Source organism: Panthera pardus, unplaced genomic scaffold, assembly GCF_024362965.1.
Source record: "Panthera pardus isolate Hobbes unplaced genomic scaffold, ASM2436296v1 HiC_scaffold_8, whole genome shotgun sequence".
Lineage (NCBI taxonomy): Eukaryota > Metazoa > Chordata > Mammalia > Carnivora > Felidae > Panthera > Panthera pardus.
In genome coordinates this window covers 91,703,448-91,722,979 of record NW_026527013.1, presented here as the reverse complement: position 1 = coordinate 91,722,979, position 19,532 = coordinate 91,703,448, and the positions used below count along the sequence as shown (strand labels likewise).

The 19,532-nt window shown below is 36.7% G+C and overlaps 1 protein-coding gene across 22 annotated transcripts in view; it reads right to left on the bottom strand.

The window, feature by feature from the left end:
- The window catches only part of ADAM22 (ADAM metallopeptidase domain 22), a 232,640-nt gene that overhangs the window by 25,453 nt on the left and 187,655 nt on the right, over positions 1–19,532 (bottom strand). For 19 of the 22 annotated variants that reach the window (XR_008420609.1, XM_019443214.2, XM_019443218.2 and 16 more), the window contains exons 19-26: positions 19,215–19,265; positions 18,928–18,991; positions 17,112–17,217; positions 14,903–15,022; positions 11,330–11,498; positions 9,359–9,473; positions 6,418–6,508; positions 2,574–2,591 (exon numbers count right to left, since the gene is read on the bottom strand). Coding sequence is in view for 21 of the 22 variants with exons in the window: in XM_019443214.2 (XP_019298759.2) it covers positions 2,574–2,591; positions 6,418–6,508; positions 9,359–9,473; positions 11,330–11,498; positions 14,903–15,022; positions 17,112–17,217; positions 18,928–18,991; positions 19,215–19,265 (734 nt within the window). In the remaining variant the exon portion in view is untranslated. The remainder of the gene's footprint in view (positions 1–2,573; positions 2,592–6,417; positions 6,509–9,358; positions 9,474–11,329; positions 11,499–14,902; positions 15,023–17,111; positions 17,218–18,927; positions 18,992–19,214; positions 19,266–19,532) is intronic. The other 3 variants (XM_019443228.2, XM_053898253.1, XM_019443219.2) reach the window with 2 other exon arrangements.

The window sequence follows — 19,532 nt, the reverse complement described above, 5'->3', positions numbered from 1 at the left end:
ATCAGAAAAACACAATGCCCTCAGAGACCACATACTAATAACTTCCCTTGCGATAATGCTTTATAGATTACAAAGAACTTTATCTGGTTTTAAAGTTGTGGAAAGTTTAAATGATTTCCCAAGACCACATCCTAGCAAGTGGATTTCTGATTTCTTGCCAATTGGTCCGCTCACCATGGAACCTCAGAGGAAAACCTACCTTAAAGGCAAGGATGACTCAAAATTCTTATTTCTATTTCCTGGCATCTTTTAGAACTGGACACATCTTTATTTGAATCCCTGACAATATTTTTATGAGACTATAAATTTCTTAATGCATCCTTTGTTCCATTCACCTTACCACCTGCTCTGTAACCATTGACAAATATTCTCAAAAAGGAAAGTCCTTCAGAAGATATTTATACATTTACGACTTGCTGATCTAAAGTCCACTGTTTGCTACTTCTCCACTTTGAGGATTATTATACAAGGCCTAAGATTCATTAGCAATGGACAGGGCAAAAATAAATAAAGTTTGTGATGAAACATATCAAAATACATAAAATAAATATCTGTCGAAGATGTGACAGCTCTCAAAATAATGAACTAGATTCCAAAAAAGTAACCAGATCGACAAAATGATGACTCAGTAATACCAGGAGGCATGAAATTTTATCAGACACATAACGAAAATTCTTAATGTAAAAATGTTAACTGTGCCTAAGCATATATTGAGATAGAATAAGAAACTGGTACACAGTTTTGCCTATGAATAATTTTTTGTACCGTGGGCAATCCCCTAATTCTGGATAATACTCTTGGTGAGAATGTGTCTTAGAGCACTGGTTTAGGTTTGCTTATGTTACACAGTAGTGACATTTCACTTTCTATCTTATATAGCTAGCAATATTAAATTACTTTAGAGTCTTAGCTACTATGGAAATGAGCCTGGGTCATCAATATTTGATCTTATTAGTCTAATTTTATTTTTCATTAGAGAAATCCACCAAACTTAGATTTCAGTGTGACTGATCAAATTCTACCCAACAGAAAGCTTAAATGATTCCAGCTCTTCTCCTGTAGTTCCAGACACTAGAATTTTAAACATATCAAAAAGAAATCTAGTTTTTAAAACTTAATTAATTTTGTTTAGGTTTACCTTTTACATTAATGATGAGTTAGTTACCCAGAGCAAGGTGAATATTTTCTATTATCTATGCTAACTGACCAAGATCTGCCTTGTGAGCACATTTATAGAGACTATACTAATGGCTAAAGTCTTCTAGGAATTTTAAATTATAACATGGAAGGAAACCGAATGAAAAAATGAAATCTGGTTGGGGAGTGAAAAGGTGTTATCACGTTTATTACTTCTTATTTCCAATCTGCCTCTGACATTTAATGGAACAGTGGGGAGAGTTATGTAGGAACCTGCACAGATATCTTGAGCACAAAACTAGTACTATGTGATGTGCAAGACCTGGTCTGGCTCATCTATTTCCAGGATATTTAAATGTTTTTATTGGGGCGCCTGGGTGGCTCAGTAAGTTAAGCGTCCAACTTCAGCTTAGGTCACTATCTCGTGGTCAGGGGATTTGAGCCTCGCTTCCAGCTCTGTGCTGACAGCTCAGAGCCTGGAGCCTTCTTCGGACTCTGTGTCTCCCTCTGTCTCTGCCCCTCCCCTGCTTGCGCTCTGTCTCTCTCTCTCTCTCTCTCTCAAAAATAAATAAACATTAAAAATTTTTATTAATAAATAAATAATTTTTTGTATCAACAGCTAAGAACATTAATAATTTTTTTAATGTGAAAAGTGAAGGAGATATCTCAATATGGACTAATTTAGATTTAGAAAAAATAGACATGTTTATAAAACTACATGAATGCTTTGTATCTCTTTTTATGCTGTTAGCTAAACACAGATTTTAAGGTTATGATGAATAGGGGTACCTGACTTTATGGGCTTTTATATTTATAAAAAAAGTACACTAGACAATCTGAGATTCTAATAATGCAAATCATTTCTTTACCTAGGCAATTACCTAATCAGTACAAAAATATTTTCTTAGGCAGAGATAATCAGGCCCATTAAGTACTAGGACATTCTCCTGAACCCAACACAGTGCCCACAGAAATGTTATCATTTATGAATGGAAGTTACTAATATAACAACAGTAACAAATAACAAATAAATTCCTTTATAAAGTACTAGGCAATAAGATTGTTTAAAAGATGAAGAAAAGCCAATTAATTAATGTAAACACAAGTGGTTCCTTAACATAGAGGAAGTTTGTTTTAGATGGAAAAAAATTCAATTCCACACATATTACTATAAAGGTAATACAAGTAACTGCTATTACTGTAGTATTGTTGGATGAAAGAACCATTAAAATTAAACAATAGGTCTATTTTAAAGTAATACATTCCTCAGCACCATTATTAAAATTATCATTTCAAGGTCATGAAAAACAAGATTGCTTTATCATTTCAACACAAAAACAAAGTCAACCTGATTTATAACTGCATGTATAAATTCCAAGGATGCTAACAGGATTTAAGCTTTTCAGTTATATGTTCAGGTTATTCTCATCACATACCTCTGTTCTCGATAATTTCTTTTCATGGACAAGAAGAAAAGGGGGGAAAAAAAGAATTAGTTACCTATGGAAGTACATTCAGAGAGAGCACTAAACATAAAAGCTCTAACACTCATCGAAAGGTCTCTACAAAGGATTTTGAATTGCAGAACTAAAATGAGGAATACAGTCTCTCTCTTACACACACACACACACACACACACACACTCCTCACTTCATCTTTAGAAATGATACCAATGGATTAGTGACAATATTTTCAAATAACTATTTTTAAAAGCATAAATAAGCTTCAGTTATTAGAAAAATAACCGTCTTCTCAATATCAATTGTACCATATTTAACATTTAGTAATGCTCTAAAGTCAATCTTACTCAACTTACTTATATAAATTAACTGTGCTTCCATAGAAATAAAAATCATAATTCATTCCTTTTGGAATCTATACCTGCAAACTAAAGCTCTTCCTAAGAATTTCAAATAGGAGAACATAACTGGACCCTAGAACATTTTATGTCATCATGTATGTAAAATATTAGAGTGAGTTAATTCACAGCTGTTATGGACCTTCTAATTTACCACTACTTACTGAAACTGTACACTGGAAATACTTTGTTCAAAGTTTAGTCTCTGTTTTTCACTAAAACAAAATTACATGAGTTTTAAAACACATGATCTTAAAAATGTGTCCTAGATGGTATAGTAGTTAAGACACCAGAACTCAAAAGAGTTAATTTTTAACTTTCTATCATGACCTAATTAAGTTTTAGTATTTTGAAGACAAGTTAGAAAGGCCAAGCAACTGAGTAGTGGGCTCCTTCCTCCTAGATCAAGCATGTTTCCATATTGCTTTCATTTGTAGCACCTTCCTCTGCCTATCTAGTCCAATACGTATATTGGCTTTTTTAAAAAAATTTTTAATGTTTACTTATTTTTTGGAAGCAGAGAGAGACAGAGCATGAGTGGCAGAGGAACAGAGAGAGAGGGAGACACAGAATCCAAAGCAGGCTCCAGATTCTGAGCTGTCAGCACAGAGACCAATGCGGGGCTCGAACTCATGAACCGTGAGATCATGACCTGAACTAAAGTCAGATGCTTAGCCGACTGAGCCACCTAGGCACCCCAAGTATCTTGGTTTAATGATGAGCTCATGAGAGTAAAAGTTCCAATTTGTTACTTATGATTTTTCATTCTTCAAACCACTGGATAGTGGGGGAGAGAATAAGCTCCAGAATTTTTCTATTCAGTTTGTTTTAATTTTATTGCCTCAGTGTGATTACGTGAGTGGTCTATCAGTTCCAAGTGAGTATTGCTCATTGCCTATTCCTGCCATTCCTTCACTCCAAGTCTTGGAGAAGGGGTAGAAAGTTTAATTGGAAGGATTAATGAGGAAATGAATTCCCACGTCCTACATCCATCTTTGAATTTCAAATAGAATATGAAATTCATGAATTTAATTCCTATATTAAAACTTAGACATTCTCTTTCTACTCTTAAACATATTCTGAATAAGTTTAGTAGCATTAAAACTTCCATCGTTTATGTTCAAACTATTTATGAAGAGGATACTGTTGTATGAATAAGATTGGTATTTTTCCTTAGTGAATATGCAAAGTACAAATATTCAGAAATGGAAAAAAACAGTGAAATCTCAAAAGAATTTCATAAAAATAAGAAATGATATAAAGAAATAAGTATTTTAATTCTAATTATTAAAGCAAAGGTAATTTCATTAGCAATAGGAGAAGTTTAGATTTCATATTTTCTGAAAAGTAATTTTTTTCCAAGATTGCGAAAACATGAAATACCAATTTGCATCAGTAGGTGGCAGAAAACTGCACACAATAGAACTAATAATTTTGCTTTCCCCTTTTCCCATGACCAATGAAACCCCTGAGCTACTTCAAGAATGCAAAGCTTCTGATGACAATTGCCACATAGGTCTTAAATCAGGGAAGTTGAGGAAACAGTGTTACTCCAAGATGGGGCTGATTCACCTGAGGTGTGAGGCAAGATCAAACAACAAATACACAGAAAAGCCTTCCTTTCAAACATGGGATTTTACAACTTCTAATGTTATGCTGAAATCAGCTCGTGCAAATATAAGTATGCAATATACCTGATGGCCTGCACATCAAAAAGGCCCATAGGTAGTAAGCATGTATGAGCCGGTACAGAGCTAGGTTCTCATTTAATCAAGGCAAAGCATTCCTACTGTGCTGTGCCCTCCTTCACTGGTCTAGGCTGTATTTACTATGCTGTGCTGAACTATATACTATGCTGTCTGGGTTGCTTGTTAATATAGCCTTCCACAAATGCCTTCTATATTTTAATGCCTTTAGCATATGAACTTTATTGTGGCAGTAAGTTAAATGGTTTCCATCAAAGAAACTCTTTCAGAGTTTTGACCTCGGAAAGAGCAACAGCCATGTACGCTTTTAAAGAAATTTCCTTTAACTCAACTGATTTAAGACTATGTCAGGTAATAATAATAGTAATAGCACATAATTATATAGTGCCTAGCCTACTGAAAAGCTTGGGGTAATTTGGAAGCCTAAACTATTCTAATACCCAAGTCTTTCAGTGAACTAAGTTTGGTCTATGAGGGTGAAAAGGTGCTAAAACGCGGTAATGGCCAGAATGCCTAGAAAAAATTGCAGGCCCTTCAAAAGGGAGAAGCCCCGTTGGCCCGGGGTGCTGAGACATCATCATCAGAGATCAGTAGAACTAGGATTTTAAGTTGAAATATTAAACATAACTTAAGGTTCACCATATTTAAGTGTCAATTTATTAAATTTAAATAATTTACTTGAATACTAAGGAAATTTTTTACATCATAAGATGTACTTTAAAAGGAAGTTGAACATATTAAATATACAAATAAGTTTGGAATTTTTGAAGTCATTTACTCAGCTAAATGTTCAACGAGATGCAGGATTCAAAAGTTATATAATTTATAACTTTTTAAAAATTATATATAAGAACTAAAAACTTGTAAATTGAACTTGGAAGCTTAAGAATTAGGTTGTAGGGGTACCCGGGTGGCTCAGTAGGTTAAGCATCTGACTTCAGCTCAGGTCATGATCTCACGATTCGTGGGTTCAAACCCCATGTTGGGCTCTACGCTGACAGTGTGGAGACTGAAGCCTGCTTCAGATTCTGTGTCTCCCTCTCTCTATGCCCCTCCCCACTCACGCTCTCTCTCAACAATAAACACTAAAAAAGGAATTAGATTGTAAAAGTTGTAACTTAAAGCTGAATTTTAATTTGAACAAATAAAATAATCTCTGAACAGTATTTTCTTCACACACAAAAACCCAATATTAACAAATAATAGTATCTCCTTCATACTGCCTATGAAGATAAAGAGGTTTTGTCCTCAGCAGGATGCAAGGCCATACCAAGTACGCAGCCAACAGATGTGCTGCTGCTGTTCTTGTCAATATTGATGTTATCACTGGGGTGGTTAGTAAAGCACTATGCTCCCTACATAACTATCTTGCCTAGATTTTTGGATATGGGTTTAAGTCAAGAGAACCTGTGTCACTAAATAGCCAATCCACACAGCCTTAGTTTAAGACACGATTTAGATTGATTTCACTTCACACCATGGTTTTTAAAACAATATTCTTTACTTTGAGAATAGAAGGCAGTTATTTCAAAATCTATTTTCAAGAATAATAAATCATGATTACCTCTAATCATGCCAAGAATAATCACTGATTGCATGTTCAGCCAGAATGATTTTCACTGAAAATGCTACAAAACTTTCTAGATGTTTAATTCACTTAAACAAAATGTTTTAAAGTATATTTTGATAGTAACAATACTGAGACATTTCACTTACTTATAACCCCATGCAGTTATTCCTAATATGAGGGCCAGCACCAAGATAGTGCCAGCGATTATGCCTATTATGATATTGGTACCAGCAACACCTACAGGGAAAAAAGAAAACAATGAAGATCAAGTGTATGTAATTGAAATTTTGATACAAAGTTCTTTCAGGAACTTTATTCTCCATATTTGGAATCATGACACTAACAAAATTATTTGTTTTAAAAAGTGGGTATTGTTTTCTTTTACCAGTCTCAATGTTAGAGAATATTTTTTTTCATTTAATGTTTTTGACCTACAATTGATACGCTGTTGTAGTGGTTTCAGTTGTACAGCATAATGATTTGGTATTTGTACATACTGTGGAGTAAAAAAATGGGTGTTTTTTAAAAGGATAAAAAAATCAACCATTACTTAGCAATCCCCATCAAGTGTTTTTTAAAAAATAATTCTTGGCTTACATTCTCTTTTAATTCTTGTCCCAGTGCGTTCTGCAGTTTTATTTTCCATGTAATTTTCTCAAAAATAAGATGAGGTCAATGAACTACAAGAAGAGTAAAGACTGAAAAAAAGGGAGGGTAAGGGTGACCCTACTATATTGCCATAGCACTCTCTGGACAAGAACTTGTAGAAATTCATGTTCTTTTTTACTCTGACCTCTTCCTCAGGAATTCCAGAGATGTTACAGTCTTTGTCTCTCCATCTTTTTTTTTTTTCAAGTTTATTTATTTTGAGAGAGAGAGACAGCACATAGAAGAGAGAAGAGAGAACATGAGTGGGGCAGTGGCAGAGAGAAAGAAAATCCCAAGCAGGTTCTAAGCACTGTCAGCGCAGAGCCCAAAGCAGGACTCAAACCCATGAACTGTGAGATCATGACCTGAGCCAAAATCAAGAGTCGGATGTTTAACTGAATGAGCCACCTGGGTGCCCCCATGTCACTCCATCTTGACAACTTATGCAAAGTTCTTATTGCTCCCACTTGTACATGTGATACACTGTCACTCATATATAAGCTCCTTAAGAGAGAAAACATGTCTACAGAGTTATACAATCAGTGCTTAGGTGATACAGATAATACAAGCACCGGGCTTGTAGTTCCCAGTCTTTGTAACAATGGCTGGCATCCTAGAGAAGGAAAAACCAAAGATAGAGTGTAGTGAGCAGGAGATCAGTGCTGGTCAGGCATGAGAGTGAGGCAGCAGCAGACTGGCAGAGGGCCAAGACTGGGCTGACTCTCAGGACTCAGTAATGGCACTGTTGTGTCACCACCTGCTGTCAGATAGGCAGAGATGTAATCCATAGGGGAGATCATGGTGGTGTGAGTGGCCCAGTAAGCCAAAGCCTTGGTCAAAATGCTCAAGTGACAGCCCAAGAGCAGAAAAGACTGATCAGAGGCCTGGCTGTTTTGCTGATAATGATCTGCACCACACATTTCAATCACCCAGATCTGTTTCACTCAGAGCAGCTCAGATCTCTTTTTGTCTGCTGCACTCATGAAGCATCCTTCTAGATGTCAACCATCAGTGATCATGTGCAACAGAGCAGATGGCAAATCCCCATGACAGAAGTGGCAGCCTCCTTGTCTGGGAGCCCTCAGTAAATCATTTCGGGAGCAGGGCATCTGAGGAAACTGGCAGACTCCACCCTGCCCAGGTCCTCTGTGAGATGGGTGGATGCAGAGGACCTTCTGGGTCAGTGGGGTTTTCCCACTGTAAGGCCTGGCATGTCTGTATTCTCTTCCTTTTCTTCCAGTGATTTTTAACAGGGATCAATAAACTTGGATGCCAGCCTGGTTATTTCTAAGTAATGGTAAGACTTTTGACAAGTCACTTAAATCCATGGATCTGAATAGCCACATCTCTGCTTTAACTGCTGAAAAGAAGCTCCACATTACCATTGCTAAGGCTGAGGATACCAGAATCTTAATTCTTTCACTTTCCTTGCTAAAGTCATCTTGGCTAAGCATTTTAACCTGTCTGGATGATTACAATGAACATACTTCTTTTTTCTCATCCTTTGGAAGTGAATGGACTTCAGAATTTGAGAACTTCTGTATGTAGAACACTCAATCATGAAAAATAATAAAATAGTTTAAAAGGGGACCTCTCCTTGCAAAGTATGCGTTCTTTCAACTATCTGCATTTAATTTCTACTTCTCCAGTTGGACCATTCTAGCTTTTAGATCTGCACCTGTTGTTTATTATCCATGTCCTTAATCCCCTTCCAGGCACCTTGGCTAAGGTTACTACTTCTAGAATTACCTACAGTTCAGGCTACAGAACTCGGGTTGAATACAGATGAGATTCTATAATGAAAAATATTAAAGTCGGGGCACCTGGGTGGCTCAGTCTGTTAAGCATCCGACTCTTGGTTTCGGCTCAGGTCATGATCTCATGATTCGTGAGATTGAGCCCCACCCACCTCAGGCCCTGCACGGATAACCCAGAGCCTGTTTGGGATTCTCTCTCACCCTCTCTCTCTCTACCCATCCCCTGCTCATGCTTGCTTTCTTCTCTTTCTGTCTCTCAAAATAAATAAATAAACGTAAGAAAAAAACACACATTAAAGTCAACAAGATATTTAAAACTCAATTCTTCAACTGTTTTTTTTTCCTACGTATTCAGTCCCCAAATATAAAATTCTTCCCTTAAATTCAGACAGTTCAGAAAGAGGACTACTGCTTTTTCACTTAACTTCTAGGGTTTTGTTGTCAGCTCCCAAAAATAGAATACTTGAAAAATCTCAGTCTCATGTAGGACAAGATGAGGCTCAATCAGTAGACTAAGTTATATTCAATATTACACATGATTACAAGTTAATGGAAAATATCAACTTCATATTGTAGATCCCAGTTGTGTTTTATAGTTGAATTATAATCTAAATGAAACTGTCTGAAGAGTTTCCTTTAGTTATGCATAAAACGATGTAATGGCACCAAATCCAGTACCTACCATTGCCAGACAGAGTAATGCCAGTCTTGGAGTCCTCATTGTGAGGGAAGTAAGTGCTGCAGTCTGCACCCACCCAGTGTCTGTTACACACACACTTCAGCTCATTACTGCAAACCTGAAATCCAAAATCAATCAAGAGGAAACGTCAACTCTCTGATACAATGGCATGAAAACTAAAGAGTGATTTCTAATTGTTATATGCCTAGAATTTGATGGTACTGAAAAATTATTGGTACTTTCTTCTTCATACTAATTACCTTATTTCTCACTCAAGTACCCAAAATAATATTTTCTAGAGATCAGCAGTTAGACCCAAAGGGAAAAATGAATTTTAACAGGGGAAATGAGTTTACAGTCCAAAAAGAAACCAATGAAATTACTGTTTTGAATTTCATTAACTTAAATTTTATAGGAGGGAGGTTTTTATTTTTTTATTTAAAAAAATTTTATAGGAGGGAGACTTATAAACTAAGCAGAAATACAAGCATTTGCCAATTATCTAATACAAACGTTTCTTTCTTCCAAACATAATGTCAGGAATTCTAGATGAAGAAGACATTGTTATCATTAGCATGAATGAACAAGAAATAATTTCAATGCTTTTGCCCTATCCCCCAAAAAGCATTTCCGCTAACATTTTCTTACTTATTAAAGAAAGAAGACTTATTAGACTCATCTATAGGAGCAGAACTACTTACCACATGCCTTCTCTATTTTCATTTGGTGTAAGAATTCCTATCCTTTGGCAAAAAGTTACTAGTAATACCTCCCTAAGAAACTTCTTGGCACATTCCTGGGGATCTATGTGGAATGACCAGGATTAAAGACTGACAATTTCAGGACAGGGATCCTTCACCTCAACTGGATATTATGACCAGTTCAAGCAAAGAATCTGGTGAGGGTAGAAAGAAAATCATAGTACATGCCAAAAGAAAAAGAAGTGAAAATTATTTTATTAGTATAGGAATTCCTAACTGAAAATGAGAAAACTATAGTCACTAATAGAGCATGTTTATCTAAGCTACAAATTTTGTTATCTAGGACTAACATTATCAGATAGATATATGACAGAAAGAATAAAATTTAGTATTTTATACAATGCCATTATTTCTATTCATTTGTTGATAAACACTTCCCTGAATTATTCAGTTTTCATTTCGAGGAGTTATCCTCAGCTGATACACACTCGGTGTGGCCACAACAGGTACTTATGATCTGTTCTAATTGCTTAGTGCCTGGACAATACGAATTGTTAAATACTGTGGCCAATGATATTCCCTTTTACACCCTTTTTAAAAAACCCCATTACAGTTTATTAAAATTTGTCTCCCAGATCACTTGTAGAAAACTGGCCATTATACTTCTATTATATGAGATCACATTAACATGATAAGAAAGAAAAACAGAAGAATTTGGTTAGGAAAACTATACTTTTTCTTATTCCCAGGCTTGCACAGATTACGCAAGAGAAAATATTCCAGTGACTATGACCAAATAACTGTTTACATGCCAGCTAGAAACACGGATAAGCATATTTTCCATTTTTACAAAATAAACAGGTTAGGGTCATGTCTATTTCTTTTTTTTTTTTTTAATTTTTTTTTTAATGTTTTTATTTATTTTTAAGACAGAGAGAGACAGAGCATGAGCAGGGAAGGGGAAGAGAGAGAGGGAGACACAGAATCGGAAGCAGGCTCCAGGCTCTGAGCCATCAGCCCAGAGCTCGATATGGGGCTCGAACTCACAGACTGTGAGATCATGACCTGAGCTGAAGTCAGACGCTCAACTGACTGAGCCACCCAGGCGCCCCCTTTTTTTTTTTTAATTTTTTTTTAATGTTTTTATTTATTTTTGAGACAGAGAGACAGAGCATGAGCAGGGAAGGGGCAGAGAGAGAGGGAGAGGTCATGTCTATTTCTGTGTTACAAAAGAATAGAGGAGTTTCCCTATGGCAAGGTACTGAATACTTACTCCATTTCCTGAACAAACAGTGCCTTCTTTATTGCTTAAGCAAGTACTAAAGTTGAAGGAAGCCACAGGAAGACACCTGTGTTCTAAGCACATCATTTGGGGACCACAAGGTGTCCCATCTTCCACATAGCCAAGATCTACATCTTCCTCAAGCTTCACATGCCCACCACTAAAAAAAAGGAAGCAAAAAGAAAATAGGATTGTATTAAGTCACATTCATTTTGAGAATCTGCTTTAAAAAACTAAAAAGTGGGCAAGAAAGTATTGCCCACTTATTGTACAACTGCAATAAAGTCGTACAGTGCTCTCTCTTCCACCATATATTCCTCCTTGGAAGAAACTACTTTCTACTCTATTTTCTATTCATTATCTAATAAAAAACAACAGCATGAGCATTTTCTTCCTTTAAATGAAGAAAGCAATTGAATCTTTTGATCTAATGCTTTTGAGATATTGACATATTTTAGAATTTGAACATAATTATTATAGCAAAGGTCTGAATTAAAATAGCTTTATCATTTTGCCTTGGATATCATGTACAAGTCAAGTGAGGCATTATTGCTAGGATTTGATTTGGTAGTTGTAATTGTAGCTTTCAAGATTTCAAACATGTTTCAAACAAGCATGAGAACTGGTCTGGGTTTACATTTCCCAAGAAGGTTAATAATTTAAAAATTATATTAGAGAATGGCTAAAATATTTAACTTCACTATTCAATAGAGCAAGCCTACATGTTCTATAGAAATTTAAAAAACCAGAATGAGATAAAAATGTATATTCATAGTTGATTTACTCATATGGTGCCATGTCAATGCCAGCACATAAATCTCAATTCTTTTTATTTATTTTTATCAAAATGACACATGCATACAGTTTAAAGAGTCAATCAGATAAATCAGTTTTTTAAATGCAATAAAGTCTTACAGTGCTCTCTCCTCCACCATATATTCCTGCTTGGAAGAAACTACTTTCTACTCTTAATCGGTTCTTTTGTTATTTATCCACACATTTTTAAATAATGAGTGTTACTATTTTTTATTTTTCCATTTCAGATATTAGCAACCAACTTACCTCTATGGAACTTGAAGATTTATGTCTTTTTCCTATACCCCCATCATAAATTTTGTTTAATGAATAGTTAAATCAATAATAAAAAGGCACATTACGACTATGTAAATGTCATTCAGTTGAGTGATACAGTGTGCCATAATTAAGTCTTTTCTTTCCTGCACAACTCTTCATTTTCCCTCAAATTAGCAAGTCTCTTATTGTCTTTTTTGCCTACTTTTTAAGAATCTGTCACCAATGTAAAACTGATCAAACTCTGCTAACCCCAAATCCATACTCGAGATGTGTCTTGAGCATCAGTTCATCTTCCTGCAGAAATCTCTCCTAGAGTTTCCATCTGCAGTCTGCCCTGCTCCTGTCTGATCTAGTTGTCTACTGTACCTTGTGGAAAACTTGAACACTTGGATTTCCCCTCACCATTCATTGCAGGATTGCCCTGTCTTCATGGTGGGTATTTTGTTTCCTACATGCACAGCCTTTCTCTTAGTTTACTCTTTGATTTTGGTGGAGTACAATTTCACCAATAGCTTCCTAAGAAATGGTACAGGGCAATAAATTCAGGGGCAACCTGAATATCGAAAAGTGTCTCTATTTTCTACTTTCACACTTGATTGATAAGGTACAGAAATAAGGTACAGAACTTATTTCAAAAATCATGTTGTCCATTGTCTTCTGATTCCCAGGGCTCCTGTTAATAAGATTCCAAGTCTGATCCTTTTTTTCTCCTCTCTGGAAACATCTGGGATTCCTTTATTTGTCCTAAGGTTGTGAAATTTCACAATGACATGTTTAAATGTGCCTCTAATTTCACTCAGTGTATTTGGCACTGGTGAACCTGTCAATGTAGAAACTCAAGTCTATCCATTGTAGACAATCAAAGTCACTCATTGACAATTTCTTCCCTGGTATTTTCTCTGTTCATCGTGTCTATTCTAACTTGGTGAGGTTTTCTCTGTGGTTCCATTCCTTTGCTGCTTTTGCCCTACTTTCTGGGAGATAATTTCAACTACTGAGTTTAATTCCTACCTCCCTATTTTAAAATTTCCAACAGCATTTTATTTCTATGAATGCTCTTCATTTTTTTAAATTTTTTTCTATTTTGAGTAAGAGACACAGCAAGCGAGCGGGGGGAAAGGTACAGAGGGAGAAAGAGAGGGAATCTTAAGCAGGCTCCACACTCAGCATGGAGCCTGACACAGGGCTCAGTCCCACATCTCTGGCATCAAGAGTCGGATGCTCAACCGACTGAGCCACCCAGGCACCCCTGCTCTTCATTAAATAGCACTTTATTCTGGTTTCATGATAGAAATATCTTATCTCTCATAAATATTGACAGGTGCCTTTTTTTTCTGGCTCTTTTTAACTCTTTGTGTATGTGTGTTAGAGCCTTTATTCACATGTCTGATAAACTGCTCATATTTGAGTTAGGAAATCAGATAAACTATAGGAGATTTTAGGGCTTTCTGGCTGAACATCAATGAGGCTAGACCACTTCCATACACCCTGATATCAATATTGCCGGCTATCCTTCAGTTTGGAAACCTGCTTTATTATCTGCAGAATGTAAAGCTCAAATCTTTATTGGGAGGGTGAGCAATCCCCAGTTTAGGTGGGTCAGGCAGTAATCTGTTAGCAGACTTTCAACTAACTTCTTTAATTTTAGCCCTTCCTTGCCCCAAATCCTTTACTCCCTCTTGCAGAAGTAGATGATGTTACCAATTTTTTAGCCTTTTGGGAACTAACTTTATAACTGGGCTACCTCTCAGTTTTCCCCGTTACTGACTTAGGAATTCAGCTTTCTTAGTTTTTTTTTTTTTAATTTTTTTTTAACATTTATTTATTTTTGAGACAGAGAGAGACAGAGCATGAACGGGGGAGGGTCAGAGAGAGGGAGACACAGAATCTGAAACAGGCTCCAGGCTCTGAGCTGTCAGCACAGAGCCCAACGTGGGGCTCGAACTCACGGGCCGCGAGATCGTGACCTGAGCCGAAGTCGGCCGCTTAACCGACTGAACCACCCAGGCACCCCTCAGCTTTCTTAGTTTTGACAACTATTTGCCACACATCCATTTGCCTTCCATACTCCAAAATTTTGTTGTTGTTGTCTCTTCTCCCTTTCTCTGCCTCCCTGTGGATACATGAATTCTAAAAAAAGATCCAGTTAGTGTCATTTTAGTGGGATTTCAGAGGGAAGTAAAAGAAGATGCATATATTTAATCCACTGATTTTACCCAGGAGTTCTCACTCACTTTCCTTAGTAGGAAAGAAATGCAAACCAAACCCTGCAAGGTATTACTGACCCATTAAATATAGCTCCAGCAACCAAAGTCAACTAATTCTCATCTTTTCAACCCTCTTGTGTCAGGATTTACTCAGTCACCTCTCTGGGCTAGATTCCATGTCGCCTTGCTAACATGCATGGGAACTGAAAACCGAAGTGATTCTACGCGGCAGTCCTCAGAAGTAAGATGAATGATGTTCTCATGGAAAGAGATAGAGCATTACCTGCAGTTTAATGTTCTTCCCTGCTGCACAACCAAAGTAGATGTGATTTCACCGTCAAGTTCTCCAAGCCTTGGGATGTTACCAACATTGGTGCACAAAAGGTAACCACAAAGCACATCCCTGTGTTAAAAGATAACAATTCTTTACTTCTTTCCACAAAGAAAGAACAAACCATGTATAGTTAGAACAATAATCTTATCCTGCTTTAGCGTTTGTTTTTCATGTTTGTTTACATTTTATTTGCTCAAATTACAAGCTAAATACGCCCAAATTAGTTTGCCTCTCACTTTAAAAAGTGTCTTCTCTGAAACTCCTATTAGTGCACCAAAATCCCAACTGTGTTCTAGCTTTTCCTGTACTGTCCATTAGTTCAAGTATTTGTTAAAGGAAATTATCCATCAGATAGACATCTTTTAGATCAGAATCTCTTTCTCTAGAACATATTACTGGATATGTGAAAACATTTTTTAATATTTGGTAAGTGAATAAATGACCTTTGGGTGAGTATTCTTTTGGAATACAGCTCTTTCTTTAACCTGTTTCCCCCAAATAAAGAAGAATTATGTGTGTGTGGGGGGGAGGGTATGTGTCTATATATATAGACACACACTCATGATCCCTTTTTCAATATATTCCACTATTCTTCCAACTGCCACATATAATAACTAAACCTGTAAAATATTTGTACTGGTACAAAATATTATCTGACATATTTTCTGTATATAGAACATTTTAATTACTAACATACATAATTATAAATACATATACTGATAACTATCTTGTCAAGAATGATTAGTAGACTAGCAAGATTATATATGGAAACAGGCTTTATCAGATAGAGAAAAGAGAAAAATTAGAACTTACATCTATCACTAGCACAGAAAAAATGTATTAATTCATACTTAAAAAACAATTTTTAAAAGTTATTTCATTTTATCATATCTATCATAAACAAAAATGCTTTCTTAACACAGAAGAGATGGTCAACATTTTTATAAGTCTTATTTATGTGCATGGAGCTTACAAAGTACTTTAGGATATACAAAGAAAAAAAGACATGGTCAAGGAAATACACTCTCGGTGAGAAGAGAATCTCACACATAAACAACGATAAAACAGAGAGGCTGGGACAAGGGCCACAATAATAGAACAAAAGGCCGTGGGAATTCAGAGAAGAGGGAAATGACTTTACGTTTGTTTATTTATTTTGAGAGAGAAGGAGAGATGGAGAGTAAGCAGGACAGAGGCAGAGAGAGAGGGAGACGGAGAACCCCAAGCAGTCTCCATGCTGTCAGCACAGAGCTTGACGTGGGACTCAAACCCACAAACTGTGACATCATAACATGGGCCATAATCAAGAATTGGATGCTTAAGTGGCCAAACTACCCAGGTACCCCGAAAATGATTTATTTCTAGAATAAACCCAGAAATAATTCATAAAGCATGGAGAGAGGTGGGGGAGAGGGGCAGAGAGAAAGGGAAAGAGAGAATCCCAAGCAGGCTCTGCACAGTCAGTGCAGAGCCAGATGCAGGGTTCAAACTCACAAACTGTGAGATCATGACCTGAGCCAAAACCAACAGTCAGACACTTAACCAACGGAGCCACCCAGATGCCCCTCAGTAGAAGAGTAGAAAACAGCATGCCAGATCTGCTTGGCTTAAAACACTGTTAAGAGGCCTTTGTAATAGACCAAGCGTTAACATAGGTCTTAGCTGGGGTAATAGGAAAGGAATGAAAAGATGAATTAAAGATAAATGGTGGGGGAGTAAAAGGGAAGAATGACCATGATTTGGCATTTGGACAATGTGTCAGAGGCACAGTGGCATCAAGGTCCATTGTGAGGCTTCTCAACTGGAGGACAGTGAGTTATGGTGACCTCTGACAAAAACAGTGGTTTCGAAAGTCAGAGCCAGCTAACTGAGAACATATTCTGGTGGCTTTAATTTTTGTTGCTTTTGAGATGCTAGCAGGTGCCTTCTACGTGAGAAAGTCCTGAGGCAGCTGCAAGTGTGACCTGGGCCTTTGGGGAGAGGCCAGCATATGTGTTAAGATTTGGGAGGCTTCTGCAAGTTGGTGCTGGAATGCAGTGAAAAGATGAGGTGAGCAGGCAACCGAAAGCTCTGGAGGATGCAGAGAAGAGGAAATGGGATGCTGAAAGTAATGCTTGTAATTCACTAAGGGATAAACTCTGGACAAACTTCATCTCACCGTTTGTTGCACTGTATCCACGTATCTTTGTCTTTTCCACAGTTACCCTTCTCTGTCCCTTCGATGTTCAGTTTCTCATAGCAGTATTTGTCTGATGCCATCACCTCTGAAGCAGAATAGAGTTTTCTCTCAGTGAGGGACAGAACATGTGAGTTGCTCAAAATGTTTGCAGTAAGGGAAAGAAGCCATCTAAGGACTCTTCTTCATGACAATGTGGCCAGTTCCAAAACCTGGACCCATGGTTCTCCAGAGTTTTACTTGACCACAGACATCCATGACTCAGCTACATTCTTCATGACTGCTCATTGGAAATTTGGAAAACCAATCTATGTCAATCTTTGATAGGATTGAGGCTATCGGTTCCAAGGAACAACACTCCTCACAATTTGGCCAATAATTAGGGCAAGATACTACCAAATGGCTCCCAGAATAAATACTCCACACTTTAATCTCAGTGCCAAATATAAAGCACAAATTTTTCACGTGTCAATTTTTATTAATCATAACGATGAGTTTATTAAAATAGCTATGCACTATAATTAAAGATTTAAGAAACAGTATGAATTCTACCTTGTTTATAGTTAATTCTTATAGTTAATTCTATAGTTAAGTCTATAGTTAATTCTACCTTGTTAATTCCTAACAACTATCAAAAAAAACCACCTTAATTTTATTCTATTCTAAATAAGCTTGAATTCATGTTAAATGTATGAGGGCCAAATAACATTTTAAACAATGTCAGCATTACAAAACTTTAATTTTGCTAAAGCCAGGGCTGGCTGATGGGATTGTCCTGTAGTGAGATCAAAAATGACTTCTGCAAACTAATCAAATGATTACTGTTTGTGTATATTTTATTTTTTTTTTAATTTTTAATTTAATTTTTTTATTTAAATTAAAGTTAACTTACATACAGTATAGTCTTGGTTTCAGGAGCATTTGTGTATATTTAAAAAAATAACTAGTCACCATTGGTAGTTCTTTTTCCCTACTTCTTGTGGTGAGCAACACTTTTATCTCAAGCGGGGGAAACAAAACTGTAACTCCGTTCAGAGTGCAAACGTGCACACACCTCCCCTCCCAAACAGAATGCAGCCACTATCTGTGACAAGTAAAGATCAGCATTATCTTTTGAGCTTGCTTTCTAATACAAACTGTCTTCTGAAGGAGTTTCAAAAAAAACTGCTTTCAAAAGGGCCAGTAACACTGGGGGAAAAATAATGACACAACCTTTAAATACACATTTAAATAAAGATATAATTTAAGTCGTATGTTTTAGAAATCAATGTTACATTTCCCTCAGAAAGTGTGACAAACTTTGAAAGCGATAATGCTGAAATTGTTTTCTGACACAGTAGAGCTACCTCAGCAGAAGGTCACCTGTAATTTTAAGAGAGATGGTTGAGGAAGAAAAAGCCACTCTAGCTAAAGTGCTACAGTGCCAAGGGTGCCCTATCCAGGGTGCATGTCCATTCCATATGGTTGTACAGGTTTTGCTTAAGGACATTCAGCTGAGGGAAGTGTAAACGGAGCTCAAATCCAGGTTTGTTCTATTCTCCAGGCTGCATACTCTGGGGTGGACTTCACCTGCCTGGCAGCAAAGGCACCTTATTTCTTGTCCAAAGGCACAACCAACTAGCCAAGTGTCTTTCAAGGGAGGTGCTCCTCTCTAATTCCACAAAAGTGACCCTTCCAAGACTTGCAGTGTCTTTGAGAATCCCCCAGTCATAAAGTGGTTCAAAATTAACTTCCAGCCCACACGTCATAAGGCCTCATATCATATTGTGAAAGCAATCAATCCACGCTATTTACTTACTTTGCCCCCAGATGTATTTGCATTGTCTATCCCTGGTTTTACATCTTCCTCCAAAGCAAATCCCCTAAAATGGAAAAGCACACCTATTAATGATGCAGTGTCTGCTTATGTCGGATCACTGAAAAAGAAACTGCGACCGCGACAGCTAGTAGATGAGTATTATAAAGGCTTTTATCTTCAGAATGGATTACAAAACATTTAAACTGACTTTCCTCTTTTGATAAGATTTCAGTATTTCTTTCATGCTGGCACACATGAAAGATTTAGGTAAAGATGAAGTAACCTACCTGAATACCATCACATGAATATCCATCCATTTTATGAATATTTGGGGCACACTAGGAAATGAAAACAGAACTGTGAACCACGCGCACAGCAAAATATCAGGCTGAGCTAATCCCTGTAATGTTTCCATTAAAAAAAGGTAAAATAAAAGTCTGATAATATGGTAAGTCTCTTAAAACAACTGAAAATAAAAACAAAAAAGATCAAGAGAAAGCAAAAGGAAATACAATGATTGGTGCACTTTCCTCTAAAAATATGCATCTACCAGAGGTATAAACAGTTGATTACATAGTAGCAAATAAAAAGAAGCAACAGCAGTG